This window comes from Aethalodelphis obliquidens, unplaced genomic scaffold (genome assembly GCF_003676395.1).
Source record: "Aethalodelphis obliquidens isolate GAN/ISIS:26980383/991018 unplaced genomic scaffold, ASM367639v1 scaffold3, whole genome shotgun sequence".
NCBI lineage: Eukaryota > Metazoa > Chordata > Mammalia > Artiodactyla > Delphinidae > Aethalodelphis > Aethalodelphis obliquidens.
In genome coordinates this window covers 41,281,833-41,305,161 of record NW_020837947.1, presented here as the reverse complement: position 1 = coordinate 41,305,161, position 23,329 = coordinate 41,281,833, and the positions used below count along the sequence as shown (strand labels likewise).

At 37.7% G+C, this 23,329-nt stretch overlaps 1 protein-coding gene across 5 annotated transcripts in view; it reads right to left on the bottom strand.

The window, feature by feature from the left end:
* The window catches only part of MCM9 (minichromosome maintenance 9 homologous recombination repair factor), an 82,943-nt gene that overhangs the window by 20,572 nt on the left and 39,042 nt on the right, over window positions 1-23,329 (bottom strand). For all 5 annotated transcript variants that reach the window (XM_027087648.1, XM_027087632.1, XM_027087624.1 and 2 more), the window contains one exon: window positions 10,361-10,535. In XM_027087648.1, coding sequence (XP_026943449.1) covers window positions 10,361-10,535 — 175 coding nt within the window. The remainder of the gene's footprint in view (window positions 1-10,360; window positions 10,536-23,329) is intronic.

Sequence of the window (23,329 nt, the reverse complement as noted above, 5' to 3'; positions counted from 1 at the left end):
TCCATTACATTCTTTTTGGCAATCTTAAACGCTGAGGTACACACACCCTCCCCTGCTTTCTAACAAGGTCGATAAAGTTGACAAGTTACCTTTCACATCTAGATTGACCCAATGAGTGGTAACAAGAGATGCACAGGCAATGGGAATAGGAAAGAGGAAAGGGGTGAAAGTACTGCTCGTACGTATTGTCTAGAAAGAACAGGACACTCTCCGAGTACCTGATGTGCACTTAGATTTTCACATCTTGGTGGCATGCTTGGATGCCTCTAAGGAACACTTCTCAATCTGTTCCCTCCTCTCCCTGTTTCCCCCTCTTAACCTGAGGCTAGTCTGTGAAGGATGCTACCAGAGAAGCAGCTTCTCAAGATCCTGGAAGGAGGAGGCAAGCTGGGTGCCAGGGGTGGAGGCATCTTACCCTGGAGCCATGGTTCCCAAGCCTGGCTTGTCGATGAGAACCCAGGTGGGTTTTGACAATACACATTCCCAGGTCCCACCTCCGAGATTCTGACTGGTAGGCCTGGTGTGGGCTAGAAAACTGAAGATCAGCCCAGTGGGGACTGGTGCTGTGGCTCTTCCATGGCTATTGGAATCGAGGTGCACAATAAATGTTTACTTGTCTGTCTCGCTACAAGGTTGTCAGCATCTTGAGAACAAAGGCCTTGTCTTTTCACCTTTGTGGTGTCAGTAGCTAGCAGAGACCATGATGTTGCTGAGTGTTCAAGACATGTTTGCTGAGCAAAACAAGAATCTGCCATCTTGCTGTTTTTAAATTTTAGACCGTACTTCCACCTAGGCATATGAGTATAATTGGGTAGCAGCAAATATATAATTGCAATGTCAGATTTTCTCCTAAAATGTGTCCTCAGCAAATAGTGAGGGTATCCTCTATTATTTAAGAATCGGATACCCTGCCTTTGATGAGAAGCTATCCTATTAGGATTGAAAGCAACCTGGAAAATACATGAAACACTATCTTTCCCAAATCATTATTTAGTTTAGCATTCTACAGCCTTAAAGATCATCACCACGTAAAGCTCTCTCAAATGACTTCACACAGTGGCACTGTGCTGCCATTTGCCAGTTGCAGGGACTGATTTGCACAGCTTAAACAGGTACTTTCAAATACTGATACCCCCTTTTAAGCTTACACTGCATCCTTTCCTTCTTGGTTTCTTCTTCTCTTTCATTAAGCAGCCAGGACAAATGTAAAGTGTTAAACTCCCAAACTTTAAAAATGTTTTCAGATTTAAGTAACATAAGCAGAGAACAATAAAACTATTGGTCTTTTCAAACAAATATGGATTCAATAAGACCTATATTTTGGTACTAACACTGTAAGTTACATTTTAGTAGACCGTAGACATCCGTAGTAGACATCCTGAGTGTTTTAGCATTTTTTTCTATTCTGACTGCCCATAACAAGCTTTTACACCACAGAAATCATATTGATTGATTCTCTCCCAGCCCCTTGTGCATTTGAATGGTGGGTATATGGCTTATGATATGCCCTCACAGGTATACGCTCACCACATGGATAAACTTTAACCTCAACTTAAAAAACAGTTTGTGGAACTGGCACAGTTACATGGAACAATTAAGTGTGTGGGTCTTATTTTTTAAAAGAATTCTCTACTTCTATGTAATGTATATAAAGTCACACACACACACACACACACACACACACACACACATACACACACACACACCTCTCTGCAAGATTCCCTGCAGCCTTGGTGGCCAGCCATTCTGATCCAGCAGTTCACATTGATACCTTTAAGGGAGATTATAATTCAAACAAAAATTCCTTCACAAGTCAATCAGACTTTAGTCACTTGAGACATGAGAGAGAGAGAGAAAACAAAAGCATACATATCAAAGAGTTCCTAAAAATGATGCTGCAAGATATCAAACATCTCAAAGACAATCCTGACATGGTCCTAGAGAATGGGCCCAGAACATCTGGATGATGACGGCTCACTGAAGGACTCCTATTCTAGGGGACAAAAGCCAAAGGAAGAAAAGTCTGAACTGGGGAGTGAGGAGTAGGTAAGGTGTTTCAAGAGGACAATTCAGAGTATCCTTATTTTATTTTAGTTGAATACATGATTAAGTATTCCCTTTTCATACTTAACCCTTCTTACCTGCTTACTAATGAACAACCTGACATGCTTTATGTATCTAGAGACATTTTCTGAAAGAGTTCTGCATTTAGCAATTAACTGTATACTTTCCATCAGGAAGATTAACAGGCTTCTAATTAGGGAGAGTGAACTTAAGATTCTCAACACTGTTGGCCACAAAATTAGATGAGCAACTGCTTGAAGCAGGTCCAACTTTTTCTTAAATTGTAGAGTGGCCCAGAGTAAGTGCTATGAAAAATGAACACATAAGCTAAGTGGAACCTGAAGAGTGTTTTCTTTGGTTCCCACCACCAAGGAGATGACAGATGGACAGTGGTAACTGAGGGCACACTTAACTGCCAGCCCAAGAGCAAAACCAACATGTACCATATTCTTGCACTTTTCTGTAAGTGGTATTACAGCTATTACAGTGACGTCAAAATAAAAGTTAAAAAAAAACCCAAATGTAAAAGGACAACTCGAATGGAGGAATGAAGATCACATAATTGCATAATTGGTGGGAGCTATGATCTGGGGAGAAACTGTAAGAACTTCTACAAACTACACAGCTTGACCAAGAGTTTACAACTCACTAGGTACATGTGACTAAGTACTGTCTTTTAAAACCCTGCCATCCTTTTTGTCCATCTCTTTGAAATCCACTGAGCTCGAGACTTTTCTCATGAAGAGCTACCTCCTATTTAGATTGATTCACCAGGGTACTCTGTCTGTGTAAACAAACTATTGTTTCCCAGCACGGACAAATCTACTAATACTTACAACTGACATATGACTTGTTCTTTGGTATATTTCTTAAGTGATCCTTTGTCCTCATTATAGTCCTGGACAGGCCAACCACTGGAATGCCCACCAAGCACATAACTCCACAATCCCTTGTACGTAAACTGCCTTACATGGACGACTGGCTGGGCCTGATATTGGAACCTGACCCAAGAGCAGTCAGCCCATAAACTGGCCAGAGGTCTCTGGGCTGCTCTTGCATAAATCTAGATGACAATATCTAACTGGGCCTCTCTTGAGGGTATCTGAAATGGACACAAGAGGGAGAGCTGAGCTACTAAAGAGAGGTGAACAAGCCTAAAAGACACACAAACACACAGATAAATCAAAGACAGAGAAAATATCTGAGTCACAACAATGGGAGAGCAGGTCTGAAAATGAATATACTTCTGATGCTAAGGTGGCAATGAGATAATATAGCTGCTATTTTATATCTACAAACTCCCATCCCCCAAGTTATGTTCCAGTCACACCCAAAGGCAGCTTTTACTCTCCCACATACCCTAGCAGGCCTGGCTTAAGGTCTACTTCAGGTAACTTGAGCTAGTCTCATTATAACTTTAAAAAACCTTTACAGTTATCATCCACCTTGTAGCGTTCACTATTTCATCCTGGAGCAGAACCATGTTGCTGACAGCTCAAGAACCCTAGACAAATGCAGGAACCTGATGATGATGGTGACAATGGCCCATATTCACTTATAACAATTTCAAAATCCAAAAAGCTCTTAAAAAAGGCAAGGTTTTCATAGGTAATCTGGCAGCAAACTCTGACCTAAATCGATGTGAGTCTTTATCCCATTTAGTGTGAAGTTTTATAAGTTTCACAAAATAATTAAATAATTAAGGCGTTTGAATACAGAGTGCTGTCTCAGACACTGCTAGTGGGTTTCATAATATGACACATGCATTGCAGTGCTTTCTTAAAATTGAAACAAAAAATCTGAATTCCAACATGCATTTGGGCCCCAAGAGTTTCTGAAAGGAATTAGAGACCTGTAATAGTTAACACTTAAATGGCACTTATTATGTGCCAGGTTCTATCCTAAGCACTTCACTGGATTAACTCACTTAATTTTCACAACAGCCATATGAAACAGATAGAACAATTCTCACCATCGTACCATGAGGAAACCAAGGCACAGAGGAGTCGGGTGATATGCCTGGCTAGCAGGAAGTGGAGATGGAACCTCAACCCAGCCAGACTAGCTCGGGGACTCTTGCTCTTCATCATTATGATAATTCTTTCAATACCCAATACATTCTTGTGGTCATTTTAAAAAGGTAGAGCTCTTGATGCAGTTTCCTGAACTTGTTCCATGTCTAGCACAGATCATGTTCCATATTTCATGATATAATGTGAAACCGTATTGTACATATTCTGCAATAAACCAGCCAGCAGCTGAATTCGTTCATCACGGCTGAGTTTGTGGGCCAGCCCATAATTTGCAGCATCTCATAGGTGGCACCTTAAAGGTTATCCATTTACTCATTAGATGCTTGAATTCCTTATATAATTTTTTTCTAGATGAACTTGAAGACCTCTAAACCCTATAGGCAGCCTACTTATCTCTAGGCAGCTCTAGCCACTGAGAAGTCTTGCTTGTACTGATTCTAAATATGCTTCCCTGAACCTTCAATCCATTGATTCTAAAGAATATAGAACAAGTCTAATTCCATATCTATATTTGAGCCCTTCAAAATGATTGCAGATAACAATCTAATTGCTTTTTCTGGAAATGGTTCAAGGAAAACACAGGCAATGTTTTAAAAATATACAGCAAAAAGTTGGTGTTATTTAAACAACAAGAAAGAATAGCTTAAAAAACAAAATGTTGACTTCCAGGCTTCCATAGGATAATGGCAGCTGCTTATATCCAAATCTCTCAACACATGCTCCAGAGACCTTAGGGAAAAACAAGAAGAGCAAATAAACCTGTAAAACAAAACTGAAAGCTAGCTAAGAGAGAGACAGAATACTACAAACTTCAATTTCCATGTAAACAGACATTAGAAACCAGCAAAGCTAATCTAGAGCCCATGTTGGAACAGGAAGATGGGTGGAGACTGAGTGAAAAGGAGGAGAGGGCAATGGGTTCCTCATGATGGAGGAACACAGATAAAACCACCCTTACAAGGAGGGAATCCCACACAGAGCGGGGAAATATTGAGAACAGCCTTGAGACCTCATCAAAGCAGTGACTACTGGGCAATAGAAAGAGGAACGTGAAAGTTCCTGGGACCAGAGGTGGCAGGCTTGGGAAGAGTCCTGGAGTGGATGGAGGTGACTTACAAGGGGCAAGGGTCCCTTGGAGTGTTGGCAATCAGGAGAAGGAGGCAAGCAGTATATTAAAGATCCTACAGCACAAATGAGAAACACAAAATCAGAACACATCACCTGCCCCCCTTAAACCTTAGGAAAAAACTCTATTAAGTAAAATGCACTGAGCTGAGATTACCCTGAACTAAAAACTAGTACACCATCCAAACCTCTGACCACCACCTTAACAGAATAACTACTACTGATTCAGGAAAAGATAAGACATTTCAGAATGAATGGAAATAATATGCATTATTAGTACAAAACTACCACAAGAATCAAAATACCTTAGTTGGTAAAATCCCCACCCCACCTCCCCCTAAAAAAGCCCACAAAGCAGAAGCAATCTGTATTTAATACACTCACTTAAATTAAATATTCTTAAACAAACATTTGTACGTATGAAGAACCATTCCAAATCAGAATTCAAAAACTCAGAACAGAAACATATAAAAAAGAGGAAGATGAACATCCAGAGATGACTCAGGGAAGAAAATGGGGGAAGGGAGGGAGACAAAATAATTTCAGAAATGAACATTTAAATCTGGGCATCCAAAGAGAGGATAGACAGGAATGAAAATATAATAAAGGGTGCTAAGGGGAGGAATAAAAATGCCAAGAGAATAAAAACAAAACAGCTAAAAAGTCTCAGAAAAAAATTGGTTGCTATAGAATCTAGGCAAAGAAGACCTAACATACATGTAATTGGAATTTCTGAAAAATAAAAACAAAACAAAGAACAGAATATGTGAAACTATAATTCAAGAAACATTTCCAGAGAGAAATGAAGTCTTCTATTGATACATTTCAAAGAGCTCACTAACATCTAGAAAAAATGACCAAGGATAATCAACTAAGATATAGCCTAGTAAAGGTATTACACTTAAACCACAAAGAGAAAAATCCTTCTGGGCCTTCGGGCAAGAAAATCAAATCACCTACAAAGCAAAGGATATCAGGATGGCATTAGATTTGTCAACAGCAACATGCAAAGCAAGATGACAGGAAAGAAAGTATAAGGCTAGGTCTTTATATACAGTCACGCTGTTCTTCAAGTATCAAAGCTATGAAAAATATTAATAGCTTTAAACCTGCACAAACTCAGTACAGTACTCAGGAACCCCTCCCAAGGAATCTGTTAGAGGAGACCTTCATTCAACCAAGAGATGACAGTGATACTCTGGCAAAAGGATTGATGGTGAGCCCTGAATATATTTAATTTTAGGTCTAAGACCAAAACAAAGGAAGGTATAAAAGTAGAAGAGTATATAAATATAAGTGTTATTTGTCCTGACAAAGTATAAATAATATAACAATTTTTTAATAGTAAAGAGAAGGGAGAAAAGGGAAAGTAGCATATGCTCATTGGTTACCAAATGGGTAATGAAGTACAGTCAAAGGATATTATTTAAAGCTCCCAAGGGAAGATAAAGGGGGCTGCAGGCATTATAAAAGGTATTTATAGGTAAGCCCTAGGACAGGCGTCGTCAAACTACAGCCAGCAGATCAAATCCAGCTCACTACCTATTTTTTAAGTAAAGCTTCACTGGGAAACAGCTACACCTATTGTTTTACATATTGTCTATGGCTTCTTTATTCTGTCCACATCATAGACATATTGATGCAGTCATATTGTCTACATTAGCAGAGGTGAGTAGTTGCAACAGAGACTATATAGCCCACAAAACCCTAAAATATTTACTATCTGGACCTTTATACAAAAAATTTGCCAACCCCTAATGTATAACAAGAATGCAAACCTTCCTAAATGCCAAACAAATAGAAAAAGAAACAAAGTTTTTTAAAAAATGAAACACTTGACACCAAGCATATTGGTAATACCAATAAATGTAAATGTGCTTAACTCACATTAAAAGGAAAAGATTTTCAGGTTACTTGTAAGACAAAGCAAAGTAAAATAAAACCAACTTTATGCTGTATACAAGAGAACAAATTGCAATCAAAAGGCTGAACATAAAGGAAGAGGCAGATATATTAGGCAAATGTAAATAATATGAAATCAGGAGTTGTGATCTTGATACCAGGCAAGGTAAAATTCAGGCCACACAGCATTAACACAAACTGCAAATGCTAAAGCCACAGCAACTACCTTGATAAAGCAGAAACTTTATGCAAAGTTTCTGATGTGAGACATGCAAAGAGAAAACAACAGACACACAGTAATAATACTTTAACAAACCACTTTCAGCCTAAGACACATCAAACAGACAAAAGGTAAATAAAGATATAGAAGACCTTATAAGGTATAGTTTATAGGTGTGTGTGTGTTTGTGTGTGTGTGTGTGCGTGTGTATCTGTGTGTGTATCACATCTTGATTATAAAGAAGACAACTTCAAGCAAAGATGGGCCAGTCATGAAATTGTTCTAACATGAGGCCACAAAGAAAAAACACTCATGAAGCTCCTTAAAGTAGAAATAATACAAACAACATTCTCTGACCACAATGCAATAAAACCAGAAATGAATAGCACCATTGAAAAACAAATAATTTTCAAAAGGTCCTTCTACCTGGAGGTTAAAAAACTCTTTAAAACAAACCTTGAGGGACTTCCCTGGTGGCACAGTGGTTGAGAGTCTGCCTGCCAATGCAGGGAACACGGGTTCGTGCCCCGGTCTGGGAAGATCCCATATGCCGTGGAGCGGCTGGGCCCATGAGCCATGGCCGCTGAGCCTGCGTGTCCGGAGCCTGTGCTCCGCAACGGGAGAGGCCACAATAGTGAGAGGCCCACGTACCGCAGAAAACAAAACAAAACAAAACAAAACAAAACCTTGAGAGAAAGGGGGTGTACAAACCAAAACTGCAGAATTTATAAAAAACATATAAAAAATGATAATGAGAACACTACATATAATAATTACAGGATACCATTAAAACAGTGACAAAGAGCATATATATTATGCTATCTTTTGCATAAGAAAGAGGGGAGGTGCGCATGCGAGTGTGCACAAATACCCACACGTGTGTTTTTGACTATTTTTGCTAAAACAAGGAATATAGGAAGGATAAATCAGAAACCAAGGTTTATGAAAGGGATAGGAGAAAACAGAATGGAAGGTGAAGGGATATAAGTGTAACTTCTTTGGTATAATAGTTTTGACTTTTGAAATATGTTTTACAAATTCAGAAAACAAAATTAATCAAAAGGCAAACTCTAAAAGTGTACACAAACATAGGTTTAAAGACCTGTTTCCTAACTGTATACCAAATCAGTAATATGACCACACAAAGAAAAGAATTAATTCAAATAACTTTTGAACATGCACTCTGACCATATATAACCTTAGTGGAATATACTCTAAATCCAAAAAGAACTGCAAAGAAGGCTTAAATATTACTTAGTTTCTTTGTGGTTGTTGTTATTGGCAATGGTGTTGGGGTAATAATTCTGAAACTATTTTGGAGAATCAACTGAGTTCATAAACACAAGGAGTCCCTGTGAACACCTTCATATACAAATGAAGTAAGTAAGTTTGGAGAGTCATAAGTATCTTCTCACCCTCACTTTCCTATTGGCTAGAAAACTCTTTTGAAAAGTACATAAATGGTTGTACAACAATGTGAATGGGTTATATTTTTTCAAATTTGTATATTATTTTTTATTGTGGTAAAAATGCATATCATAAAATTCACCATCTCAACCATTTCTAAGTGTACATGCAATAGTGTTAACTGTGTTTAAATTGTTGTGTGATCAGTCTCCAGCACTTCATCTTGCAAAACTGAAACTGAACTGCAAAACTGTTTTCCATAGTGGCTGCATCATTTTATATATTATATTTCCAATAATCCACAAGGATTCCAGGTGCTCCAATTGCTCCCCACCCTCACAAACACTTGTTCTTTCCTTTTTGTTTGTTTGTTTGTTTTATGGTAGTCTCCTAACATTAGTGTGGTGATATCGTGTTTGATTTGCATTTTCCTAGTGATTAGTGATGCTGAGCATCTTTTCATGTGCTTGCTGGCCATTTGTTTATCATCTTTGGATGAATGTGTATTCAAGTTCTTTGCCCAGTTTTTAACTTGATTATTTTGTGTTGCTGAGCTGTAGGAGTTCTTTATATATTCTGACTATTAACTCCTTTTCAGATACATTATTTGCAAATATTTTCTCTGATTCCACATGTTAATTTTTCACTCCATTGCATCCTTTGATGCTCCAAAGTTTTAAATGTTGATGTAGTCCAAATAAATAAATACATAAATAAATAAATCTATCATCTTGCTAATTATATTCTCTTTGTCTCATCTATTCTTTGTTCCCTTTTTCTTCTCTTCCTGCCTTCTTTTGGATTATTTACGATAGCATTTTACCTCCACAACTTACATATTAGTTTTAGTTTTGTCTCTTATTTTCTAGTGGTTGTTCTAGCATTTTTATCTTTAATTGGTTACAGTCTACCTTCAAATAATACCATACCACTTCAGGTAGAGTGCAAGACCATCACAGTTAGTCTGGGGATTGGCACTGCTGTTGTGATCTTTACCCTTAGTGCAGCACAGACTTCAAATTCTCTCTATGCTGAGCTGTCATTACCCTGTGCTTCGTGTGGCGGTGTGGGGCAGAGTTTGCTCCTCATTGGTCATGTGCAGCCAGAGACTCACATACCTGAACCTCTGAGTCTCCTTGAGTCACAGTAGGTACTTCATCTTATGCTAATATATATTATTTAGATTTCTATATGCAGTGATAAACCTTCCATTAGGATATATAAGGAGAATGCCATCAAAAGCAGAAATTACATTTTTTTTCTTTTCGAATCTTTCAAAATTCCTAACATAGTACTATGCCCAGAGTAGACACACAATTACTAAATGAGAGGACGAGCTGAATGCTGCATTGAAAGCTCTTCATAAGTTCCCTGCAAGAATTAAGTCAACTTACATTTATACTTTAGCCTTACCTTACTTTTTCTCAACACCTCAATTTACTTCTTCACGTATCTCCATGGGAAGACTAATGTGTGTTGAACGGTGACAGTTGATAATCTCTTAGAGGACCAAACATACCTTGCAGTTCAATATGGTTCACATTTTCCCATAGTCACATATGAACTAATCTCACTATTCCCATACATTTTAAAGAAAATAAATTCTTACCCAGCCTTAGCAACACTTATGGTTTGTTGCTCCATTGCTTCGTGGATACTGGTTCTGTCATGCTCTTTGAGGCTATTAAACTCATCAATACAGCAAAGGCCTGCATCTGCAAGGACTAACGCCCCAGCCTCCAAATTCCATTCTCCTGAGTCTTTTACAGCAGTTACCGTCAGACCTAAGGAAACAAGCAAGCTATGTTAGTTTTTATTTTCGAAAGCATATCTTATAACTAAGAAGGTAAATAAATTCCTATATTTTAAAGGGAAGGGGATAGAGTCAAGGCTTTAATTTCTACCAACAACAGATGGCATCAGGACAGCTACTGCAGGTATCCATTCACTGGAAGATCTTGGGAGATTCTATGTTCTGAAAATCTAATATGTGTTATTGAGTATTTTGTGTCAGACAGAAGTCCCCAAATTTTCTGTCTCTCCTTGGTAGGTACGCTCACTGGGCAGTCTAAACTTTTAGATGGAGCAAACAGATCTCCAGAGATCTTATGACAATAAGTGCTGAACTATATGCTGTTTACAGAGAAGAGTCCAAAGACCGAGAACAGTAGGTACTGCAGTCCAGTGATGAAAATGAAACGTTTGCTGCCAGTCACAGTGTGAAGGAGAGGATTCCCTTCATAAGTATTATCAGATTTTGAGTCATCCTTTATACCAGTCAATAAAGCAGAGCTGGTCAAACGCAAAGGCTCTGGAGCCACCTAGACTTGGATTTGAACCTTGGATCTGTCATTCTGGCTGTCATATTATAGACAAGTTTCCTAATACAGGCATACCTTGTTTTATGGAGCTGTGCTTCACTGCACTTCACAGATACTGTGTTTTTTACAAATTGAAGGTGTGTGGTAACCCTGAGTACAGGAAGTCTACTGGTGCCATTTTTCCAACAGCATTTGCTTACTTCATGTCTCTGTGTCACATTTTGGTAATTCTCGCAATACTTCAAACTTCTTCATGATTATTGCATTTCTTGTGGTGATCTGTGATCGGTGATCTTTCCTGTTACTACTGTAACTGAAGGTGTGGTGGGAATAGTCAGAGAACTAGAATTAGAGGTGGAGCCTGAGGATGTGACTGAATTGCTACAATCTCACGATAAAACTTTTTGAGGAGTTGCTTCTTATGAATGGGCAAAGAAAGTGGTTTCTCGAGATGGAATCTACTGAAGCTACTGAAGATGCTATGCAGATTACTGAAATGATAGCAAAGGATTTAGAATATTACGGAAACTTAGCTGATAAAGCAGCAACAGGATTTGAGAGAATTGACTCCAATTTTGAAAGAAGTTCTACTGTGGGCAAAATGCTACCAAATATTGTAGAACGCTACAGAGAATTCCTGAGAGGAAGAGCCACTGATGTGGCAAACTTCCCCGGTGTCTTATTTTAAGAAACTGCCATGGCTACCCCAACCTTCAGCAACCACCACCCTCATCAGTCAGCAGCATCAGCATCGAGACAAGACCCTCCACCAGCAAAAAGATTATGACTTACTGAAGGCTCAGATGATGGTTTGCATTTTTTAGCAATAAACTATTTTTTAATTAAGGTATGTACTATTTTTTAGATATAATGCTATTGCAGACCTAATGGACTACAGCATAGTGTAAACATAACTTTTATATCATTGGGAAACCAAAAAATTCATGACTTGCTTTACTGCAGTGGTCTGGAACTGAACCTGCAGTATCTCTGAGGTATGCCCGTATATCCAGGCCTCAGTTTATTTATCTATAAAAAAAGGATAACAATAGAAAATACTTAACAGATTCTTAGATTTTCAAATAGAATATAAATAAAGCTCTTTGAAAGGAGCACAATGAGTAATTATAATAACTACTGTTGATAAAAATTGATAAACCTCTGGCTAGACTGATCAAAGAAAAAAAAAAGGAGGAGACACAAGTTATAAATACCAGGAATGAAAGAGGGGACATCACTATAGGCCCTAAGGAAATACAATGAATGACTCTATGTCCTAGCTTAGATGAAATGGTCAAATTCTTCGAAATATATAAACTGCCAAAGTTTACCTAAAAAGGAATAGATAACTTGCAAAATCCTGCATCTACTTTGAAAATTGATTCTGTAGTTAAAGACGATGCAAAACAGAAACCTACAGGCTGAGATGACTTCATGGTTAAACCTACCAAACATTTATGGAAGAAATAATACCGATTATACCAAAGCTTTCAAAAATATAGAGAAACAAGGAACACTTCCTAACTCATTTAATGAAGTCAGCATTATCATGATACCCAAAACAGATAAAGATATACTAAAACTACACACCAGTACCCCTCATTAATATAGATGCAAAAAACCCTGAAAAAATAAAAATCAAACAGTACATAAAATGATAACAGATCATAACTAAATGAAGTTTACCTTGAGAATGCAAGGCTAATTCAACATTCAACTATTAATCACTGTAATTCATCATATCAACAAACTAAGGAAGAAAAAGCAAACCTCAACAGATACAGAAAAAACACTTGATAAAACTCAACAATCATTCACGATTAAAAAGAAAAGAATAAATCTCTCAGAAAGCTAGGGAACAGAGGGAACTTCTTCAATCTGAAAAAGGGTATTTACAAAAATCCTGCAGCTAACATACTTAATGATGAAAGGCTGAATGCTTACCCCCAAGATCAGAACATGGCATGGAGATCAGCTCTCATCACTTATTCAAAATCATACTGGAGGTTCTAGCCAGCGAAATAAAACGAGGAGAAGAAATAAACAATGTACAGGTTGAAAAGGAAAAATTAAAATTGTTCATATTTGCAGAAAATGATTACGTAGAAAATTCCAGATAATCTACAAAAAATACTAAAACTAATAAGTAAGTGTAGTAATGTTGCAGGGTGCAAGTCAATATACAAAAATCAACTATCTTTCTATATATTAGGAAAAAACAATTAGAAATTGCAATTTTAAAATAATATATTTATAATATTACCCCCAAATATGAATATTTGGTTATAAATCTTAAAAAAGATGTGCAAGATCTGTGTGCAAAAACTACAAAACATTGATAAAGGAAATCAAAGATGATGTAATCAAATCAAGAGATTCTCCATGTTCATGAAATGAACTGAAAACTCAATACTTTTAAGATGTTTCCCCAAACTGCTCTATAGATTCAATGCAAGTCCAAACAAAATCCTAGTGGGATTTTTCTTGTTATAGAAATTGACAAGGTGATTCTAAAATTTAAATGGAGAAGCAAAGGAAATAGAAGAATCAAACCAAAAAAGAAACTAGGAGGTCTCACACGACGCAATTTCCAGATTTACTACAAAGCTGAAGTAATCAATTTTGTGTGGTATTGGAGAAAAGATATAGACAGACAGAATAATGAAATAGAATAAGAGTCCAAAAATAGGCCCACAAATATATAGTCAAGTAATTTTTGATAAAAATGAAAAAGCAATTCGATGGAGGAAGGATAATCTGTTCCACAAATGGTGCTGTAATAGTTGGATATCCTTATGCAAACACAAAAAAAATCATTATTTCTCCATACCTCACATTTAATACAAAAATTAACTCATAATGAATTAAAGACCTAAATGAAAAATGTAAAACTTATAGAAGAAAACAGGAAAAAAGCTATGTGAGCTCCTCTGGTTTCTGGTGCAGCACTTAAAGAGCTTAGAAGTTGCTAATCCATCCTAAAAAGTGAAAACCTAAACAAACTGAAAAATCAACAATTGTTCTAAGATGCATCAAAAAAAATGAGCTCACAGGGCAAACTGCTGCCCCCAAAATTGGAAAGACAGAGAATTATAACTTACCAGAACAGAATCCTCTACGGGCACCAGCACTGGGACAGGAAACCCTGAACTGTAACTGACAAATTGCTGGAGGCTCCTTGTGGACAACTCTGAGAATTAAAAATTCCTTAGGAACCCAGTCATGGAGGGGGTGGGTACACACACTTCTGTGAGTTTCACCTCCAAGAGCTCTACCAGGTTCTCACATTGAATATCAACAATTTGTCTCTGACATTGTAAACAGAGAGATTAAAAGTCTAAGAAAAAATCAAAAAGAAATTCTAGAGATCAAAATCACTAGAGATGAAGAATGCCTTTGATGGGCTCACTTGTAGAGGGGACATGGCTACGGAAAGAATCTCTGAGAATAAGGATACTCAGTAGAAATTTCCAAAACTGAAAAGTAAAGAGAAAAACATGGAAAATAACAGAACAGAATATCCAAGAACTATGGAACAACTACAAAAGGTGTAACATACATGCAGTGTATGTAATGGGAATACCAGAAGAAGAAAGAGAGAAGGAGAACAGAAGCAGTATTTGAAGCAATAATGAGAAATTCCCAAAATTAATGTCAGACACCAAACCATGGATCCAGAAAACTCAGAGACTATAAAGCAGGAAAAACACTAAAGAAACCATACCTATGCATATGATTTAAACTTTAGAAAATCAAAGGTAAAGAAAAAAGTCTTGAAAAAAGCCGGGGGGGGGGGGGAAACCACCTTACCTATAGAGGAGCATAAATGAGAATTATATCCAACTTCCCCTCAGAATATTTCAATACAATCTAAAAAATACATTAAGGCAAGACTAGCATTCAGAAGTGAAGATAAAATCACACTAAGTTCTGCACTGGTTAGATAACATCCAGAGCAGGAGTCAGCAAACTATGATCTGTGGGCCAAATCTGGCCCAACCACCTGTTTTTGTAAAAATCGTTTTCTGGAACACAGTCATGCTCATCATTTACATACTGTCTATGGCTGTTTTCACACTACAATGGCAGAGTCAAGTAGTTGTGACAGACATTGAATGGCCTTCAAAAATCTAAAATATTTATATCTGGCCCTTCACAGAAAAAAGTTGCTGACTCCTGATGTACAGTATTAATATCTACATTGAGACATCAAATTTTAAAAGAAATACTAATAAAAAAGAAAGTAAACAAATAATGAAGGACATGGAAATAATGCCACTTAAAAAATAGTTTACTGCATAGGCTATGATTAGCCTGAAAGAAGATTTAGAGAAGAGAAAGTAATAATTATTACATATTTAGAGAACTATCCTATGGAAGAGCAATTAGGCTAATTTGGGGTGGCTTCAAAAGAAATTACTGAGACCAACGTGCAGAATTTTACAGGGAACTACTGGAAACCTTGAGGTGTTTAAAAAGGAATGAGCTACTTTGCAAAGGAATAAACTGTTCGTCAAAGTAATCTTTAAGTAAAAGTGGAAAGTCCAGTTATCAGAGATAGTGTAGAAACGTATTTATGCAGTGAATAGGTGGCTGAACAACGTGAAATTAGAAAACACCGAGATGAAAGAAAATGAAGATACAACATACCACAACTAATGGGATGCAGCTAAAGCAGTGCTCAGAGAGTAACTTATAACTATAAACGTCTACATTAAAAAAGAAGATAGATCTCAAATCAACAATCTATGCTGCCACCTTAAGATACTGGAAATAAAGCAGAGCAAACTAAACCCAAAGAAAGCGGAAGGAAGGAAATAATATATAACAGAAACTACTGAAACAGAGATATAAAAACAACAGAGAAAATTAATGAATCCAAAAATTGACAAATTTTAGCTAGACTGACCAAACCAAAAAGAGAGAGAAGAATAAAATTACTAAAATCAGGAATTAAAAAGATGGGACATTATTAATGACTTTACAGAAATAAAAAGTATTACAAAGGGACACAACAATAACTGTATATCAACTAATTAGATAATTTAGATGAAATTGACAAAAGTCTAAAAAGACACTACCAAAACTGACTCAAGAAAAAAAAGAAAATCTGAACAGACCTATAATAAGTAGGGATTGAATTAGTAATTTAAAAACTACCCACAAAGAGAAAACCATACACAGATGGCCTCACTGGTGAATTCTACCAAACATTAAAAGAATCAAATATGAATCCTTCACAAACTCATCTTTAGAAGTAGAAAAGGAGGAAATACTTCCTAACTCATTCTCTATGAGAACAGTATTACCCATACACCAAAAATCAAAGTAAAGACCAATATCTCTTATGACTACATATACGAAAATCCTCAACAAAATACTAGCAAACCAAATCCAGCAATATATAAAAGGGACTATATAACCATAACCCAGTGAGATTTATCTCAGGAATCCAAGATTGGTGGTATAACATCTGGAAATCAATTAATGTAATATCCTCATATTAATAGAATTAGGGACAAAAGGCATATGATCATCTCAATAGAGGCAGGAAAAGCACTTGACAAAATTCAACCACCCTTCATTAAAAAACACTCAAACCAGGAACAGAAGAGAACTTCTTCAACCTGATAAAGGACATCTTCTTCAACCTGATAAACCCAGAACTAACATCATTCTTGATGTAAGACTGAATGCTTCCCTGTTAAGATCAGAAACAAGACAGGGATGTTCACTCTCACTACTCCTATTCAACACTGTACTGGAGGTTCTAGGAAGGGCAATTAGGCAAAAAATGAAATAACAGACATCCAGAAGGGAAAGGGAGAAGGAAAACTATCCCTGTTTGCAGATGACATGATCTTACATATAGAAAATCCTAAGGAAATCACTAAAAACTACAACTAACAAATGAGTTCATCAAGGTTGAAGTATACAAAATCAATTTTAAAAAATCCATTGTATCTCTATATACTTGCAATGAAGAATACGAAAATATAATTAAGAAAGTAATTCCATTTACAAAGCATCAAAAAGAATAAAATACTTAGGAATGAACTTAACAAAAGAAATATATAAAACTTATACTGTGAAAAGTACAGAACGTTGTTGAAAGAAATTTAAAATGATGTAAATAAAAAACACTCCATATTTGACTTTTTTTGCTTGTGCTTTTTATCATCTCTCAAAAATACTGCCTAATCAAGGGCCAGAAGATTGATGCCTGTGTTTTCTTCTAAGAGTTTTATACTTTTAGCACCTTACGTTGATGTCTTTGAGCCAGTTTGAATTATTTTTTGCATATGGTGTGAAGAGGGATCCAAATTTATATTTTTGCATGTGGATGTCCAATTTCCCAGCAGTAACTTTTGAAAAGACGATTCTTTCCCTAATGAATTGTCTTGGAACCCTTATCAAAAATGAACTGACCATAAATGTATGGGTTTATTTCTGGACAATCAACTCTGTCCTGTTGGTCTATATCGTTATGCCATTACGACATTGGACTTCATCAAAATTAAAAGCTTTTGTGATGCAAAAGACACCCCCAAGAAAATGAAAAGATAAGCTACACTACAGGAGAAAAATTTTGCAAACCTGGTAAATACAAGTCTCTTATCAGAGACTATATATTCTATATATATTTAGAATATATAAATAACTCACAATCTAACCATAAAAAAGACAAATAACCCAATTTTTTAGATGGCTAAAGGAGCTGAAGAGACATTTCTCTACAGAAGACATACAAATGGCTGATAAGCAAATGGAAAATGCTCAACACCTTTAGCCACCAGGGAAATGTAAATCAAAACCACAGTGAGAACGACTTCTCACAGCACCCAAAGATATAATCAGAAAGACACAGTAACAAGTGTTGGTGAGGATGTGGAGAAATTGGAAAGCTTATACACTGTTGGTGGGAACGTGAAATGGTGCAGCCACTCTGGAAAACAGTCTAGTAGCTTCTTGTTACCATATGATCCAACAACTTCACTCTTAAGCATATACCCAGAAAAATGAAAACATATGTCCCCCACAAAAATCTGTATACAAATGTTGATAGCAATATATCTGTTATTAAAAAAAAAAAATCACTGTGTAATCATACCGGGGGTATTTAGAGATAGATTCTTTGCATGCTGGATTCAAGGCCTTAACGGGCACAAATTCTACCAACAAGATCCACCAATTAATTAGCTATCAGTTCATTGTGAAACCTTTCCACTTCCTATCCTTGCTAGTTTTCTACCTTTTCTAAAAAACCCTGCATATAAGGCCTCCAATCTCAGGAAGCTGACTTGCCTAGCTTCCGTCAAGCGTGACTCCATCTAACGTCATTTGTCTCTATAGTAACCGACTAAAAAAGCTGCTGTGCTTAGCAGAGGTTTTGTGCAAGCAGTGGTCCAGCCTAGAGATGTTTTAAAGACTTGAGTCCCCTCTCTACTTAGCACTGAATTCTTCCTGGTACTAGGGAAAGGACAGAGCCTCTGACAAACAGGAGAGGTGGAGGGTGAAAGAGAAAAGGACAGAATGTAAAACATGAAGGACAGTGGACTACAAGTAGAGACTGATTTCAAAAGGAAACGAGTTTAGAAGGAGCTTCATTTATAAGAGGACTAAGAACACATGGTTAAAAACTAGATACAAGAAACAGAATATAGGGCTTTCCTGGTGGCGCAGTGGTTGAGAGTCCGCCTGCTGCTGCAGGGGACGCGGGTTCGTGCCCCGGTTCGGGAAGATCCCACATGCCGCGGAGCGGCTGGGCCCGTGAGCCATGGCCGCTGAGCCTGCGCGTCCGGAGCCTGTGCTCCGCGACGGGAGAGGCCACAACAGTGAGAGGCCCGCGTACCGCAAAAAAAAAAAAAAAAGAAAGAAAGAAACAATATAATTATCAAGCATGTCCATCCATATTCTTCTGGTCAGAAACAATACCATGATATTGACATCAGCAGACTGTCCACAAGAAACATGATTATGGTGCTTCAGAAAGCTGACTAGTATTGACAGTGATCCAAAAGATGTTTAACAGTATAGTCCATCCAAAAGTTGTTTAACAGTATAGTCCAGCTATGGATAAGGGGCCAAACACAGCTTCTCTTCAACAAATTTGTAACCTAATGGTGGGTAGCAATGAACACAAAACAGTGAAACTGTTACAGAGAATGGAGGAGGGGGACACACTTTATGTAACAAACATAAAAACCTTATTAAGAGTGTAATGATGCATTCCAGGATCTATCCTCCCCACCTCCCAATCACTCCTCCCGCAACAGGAGACTTGGCATCTGCAGCCTCAATGGGGAGGCTCCCACAGCTCTGCCTTGGCTGCAGCCTCCTCTCACTCCCAGTATATACCGGAGCAAACCTCATTCATGGAGCTTTGTTCCTCAAGAGTTCATTCATCAAGTCATTACTGCAGTGTCTGCCAGCCTGTGGGTTCTTCCAGGAAATTATACCAATTGCTTTTCTGCACCACGTAAAGTCCACTTTAAATATTATCCGACACAGTGGACAGAAAACAGAGGAGCACTAAGTCAGCACTTAAAGGAGCAGGTTTCTGAGCACCAGTGTCCTCATTTGTTATCTGGAGATGATAATATTTTACCTTCCTACCATACCAGTGTGCTACAAGGCTCAAAAACAGGTTATTTAAAAATTTTTTACAAATAGTAAAGAAAACATCATAGGTATATACATATATGCCATATATCTGTATGTATACCGTATATATATATACACACACAGCCTTTATTGTGATACCATATTTTGCCTCCCATAGAACTTTAACCATTACTGTTAAAGTTGCATCTAACACTTTCTATTCTGTACCATACTGACTTGATTACGTATTTATCTTTCCTACTGGACCATAAGGTCTTTGAGGATAATGTCCACATACGTTTTTGTCTTTGAATATTCCGCAGAGCTTAGCACAATAATTCACATAATAAATACTCTCTCTCTACATATATAATGAGTTATTATTATTAAAATCATTACTCTAGGAGTTATTCCTTCTAGAAATGTCTGTAAACTGCAGCAAATCTCTACGTTCTACATTCATACAGAAATTTTCATTTAAAACTGTCGTGAAATTTTGACATCCTATAATAAGAATAGGGACCCCTTTAAACTAACTAAAGATCATATTACAACAAGCCTTACATGAGAATTTTTTTAAGAGATGGGGACGATAACGCAAATGTCTTCTCAAAGAGAATTCAAGACAGTGATAATATAATTACCCCAGGTGAAATTTAGGATTTGAACAAAGGCAAGAGGTCAGCATTTCCATACCTATGATAACTTCTGCAGCAGGTAGGGTCTGAGACTTTGATTTAATTCTTAGTTCTAATACATTTTAATCCAGTATATTTTAATTTATTTATTTTTAATTTTTGGTTGCACTGGGTCTCTGTTGCTGCACCCAGCCTTTTCTCTAGTTGAGGCGAGGGGGGGCTACTCTTTGCTGCGGCGCACTGGCTTCTCATTGCGGTGGCCTGCCTTGTTGCGGAGCGCTGGCTCTAGAGTGCAGGCTCAGCAGTTGTGGCGCACGAACTTAGTTGTTCCGCGGCATGTGGGATCTTCCCGGACCAGGGCTCGAACCCGTGTCCCTTGTATTGGCAGGTGGATTCTTAACTACTGCGCCACGAGGAAAGTCCCTAATCCAGTATATTTTAACTTAATCCAATTTAATTCTAGTACATTTTAACTCACTCCTTCATCTAGTTTTGTGTGTGACTTCAATTTAACTTCAAGTTTAAGATACTTAGGAGCCCTCTGTAGATGAGCTTCGGAACACAGACGCGAGTTGCATCTGGTCTGCTCAGAATTTAAGGTGTGCACACCCTACAGCAGGCACTTCCTCTGAGGAACAGCTACAGCACCCCACCCCACCCCACCCCACGGCCTGCTGGCATGGCTAAATGGCCCCTTGATAGATGGACAGTACGTGGATTAAACACACTTAGAGTACCAAATAAACTTAATTCTGGGAGGAAAAATTACACCTCCATTAGTTGGCTAGGGCTGCGATAACAAAACACCAGACTGGGTGGCTTAAACAACAGTAATCTATTTTCTCACAGTTCTGGAGGTTAGACATAAAAGATCAGGTGTCAGCAAGGTTGGTTTCATTTGACTTACAAATGGCCGCCTTCTTGCTGTGTCCTCACCTGGTCTTTCTCCTGTGCATGAGTGCCCTTGGTGTCTCTTTTTACGTCCAAATTTCCTCCTTGTATATAGATGCCAGTTAGAATGGATTAGGGCCCAACCTAAGGGACTCACTTTAACTTAACCACCTCTTTAAAGGCCCTGTCACCAAATACAGTCACAGTCTGAGGGACTGAGGGCATAGTAGTGCTTCAACATATGAATTTGGGGGTGGAGGGCACAATTCGGCCCATAACGATAGCTAACTAGGTTCATTTATCTCTGTCCTAGGCATTAATTTAGGCTTTGTTCATTTAAGAGCCAAAGCATCCTTTTTCAGCCATCCTTCCCCCAATCAGTCTGTACAGAGAGAAGTGATTTGGGGATTACATTCCGTGTAGACCTCCAAGCATCATGTGGGTCCCCTTGGGTACCTAAGACATGACAGCATTCATGGTGACCCATCTGTTGCAATATCGTTAACTGTTTGAGGGTCACCAAAAAGTTGTTCAGCAACAGATCTTATAGACTGCCTCTGAAACCAGAATAATGCTTTTACAATCTTTACCCCTATGGCATGCCAGTTAATTTAGAGATATGCGAGGGTACGTCTGAGAATCCCTTTGGCCTTTCCTAGAAAGCACTGTCAGCGGTGAGGAAACTATTGGAGAGCATACCCAAAGGCTCTTTAATACTTCTGAGGGGCAGTAACAAAGAGAGTTAAGATGGCGAAAGGCAACATGAAAGGCCTGGAGCCAATTCTGTGGCTTCCAGTGAACTAATAGGGAGGGTTTTTTTTCCCCTTAAATACTGTTATATACGACATGTTAAACAAAAGATTTCAAAGAAAATAAGCCAAACAAGTAGTATCCAGTAAATCTTCTCATTCTTCATGCTGCATACCACCAGAAGCAAATCTTATGATAAGACGCACCTTATTATGACACACCTATGGTCAGATTCAAAATGCACTTGATTTTACCAAGCTTATAAGGTCATTTTTATAAAGCAAGTGGATTAGAATCTCCTCTTAAGTGTGCCTGCAGTAATCAGGAAACTCCATACACCATTCTCAAGGGAGTCATGTTTTATACTTCAAATGGTTATTTATCTTATATGTCCAGTGTGTCTTACAGCATACAGCAATTTATACTTTATCTGAGGCGGTGTTAGGCCCAGCATTAATAACAGCGAACAGAAAATACAGTTTATCACTCAACGCAATCTGCATCTGTCGCCACAGTATCACTCTTATAGTCTAATGCACACAAGCAACTGGGCTTGAGGCAACCTTTTCTAGTAGGTCATATAGGACTGCTAATCCACTGACGATAAAATGGGATCCCCACTCTAAGTACTTTCCCTAAATGCGGGGAGGCCTGGTATTAGCTGTCCCATATTAATTTTCAAAAGACCATCAGATGAAGAAGTCATCAAAAGTCATCAAAAGCAAACTACTTAGGTATGAACAATGTCCAAAGAATGATAACTGAAAAATTCTCTGCAAAAATTCTCTAAGAGAAAACTTTCAGCATAGAGGATACTTAAGAAATAATTTTCTCTCAAACTTCCAGCATAGATGATACTTAAATAATTTTCTCTCTGAATTTAATTAGCCGTTTAATTGTTTCATTTCAAAATACTTAAGGAAAAAAATGGTTTATGCAGCAGCAGCAAAAAAAAATCCCTTTATACCCCTCTCACTTAGTAAATAGAAACAGTTCAACAACCTTAAAAATGTGTTACAAGCTCTCCCTTTCCCTACAGAGGTAGTCAAGCAGCATAAATACACTGACACTGAATGGAGAATAATCAAGCAAAGGTTCCTCTGAACTTGTGGTGTCTGCCACAAATTTTTACTTACTAACGGTTTAGCTCATGAATTTTTTGAAAATTGCATGCCTTGGTATGCTTTTGTGGTTTCTCCTCTGCTTTTCCCTTCTCTGTTTTATCTGTTGCCCTTTGGTCTCCTGACACTTCCATTTTCTCCTTTTATGTTCCTGCTGTGCCCACCGCACGGGAGAAACCTGGGCGTAACTGATCCCACCTTTAATCATCTTTTTCTTATTCCAGACTTTCCGGTTGGAATGGGAGGAGGAAGA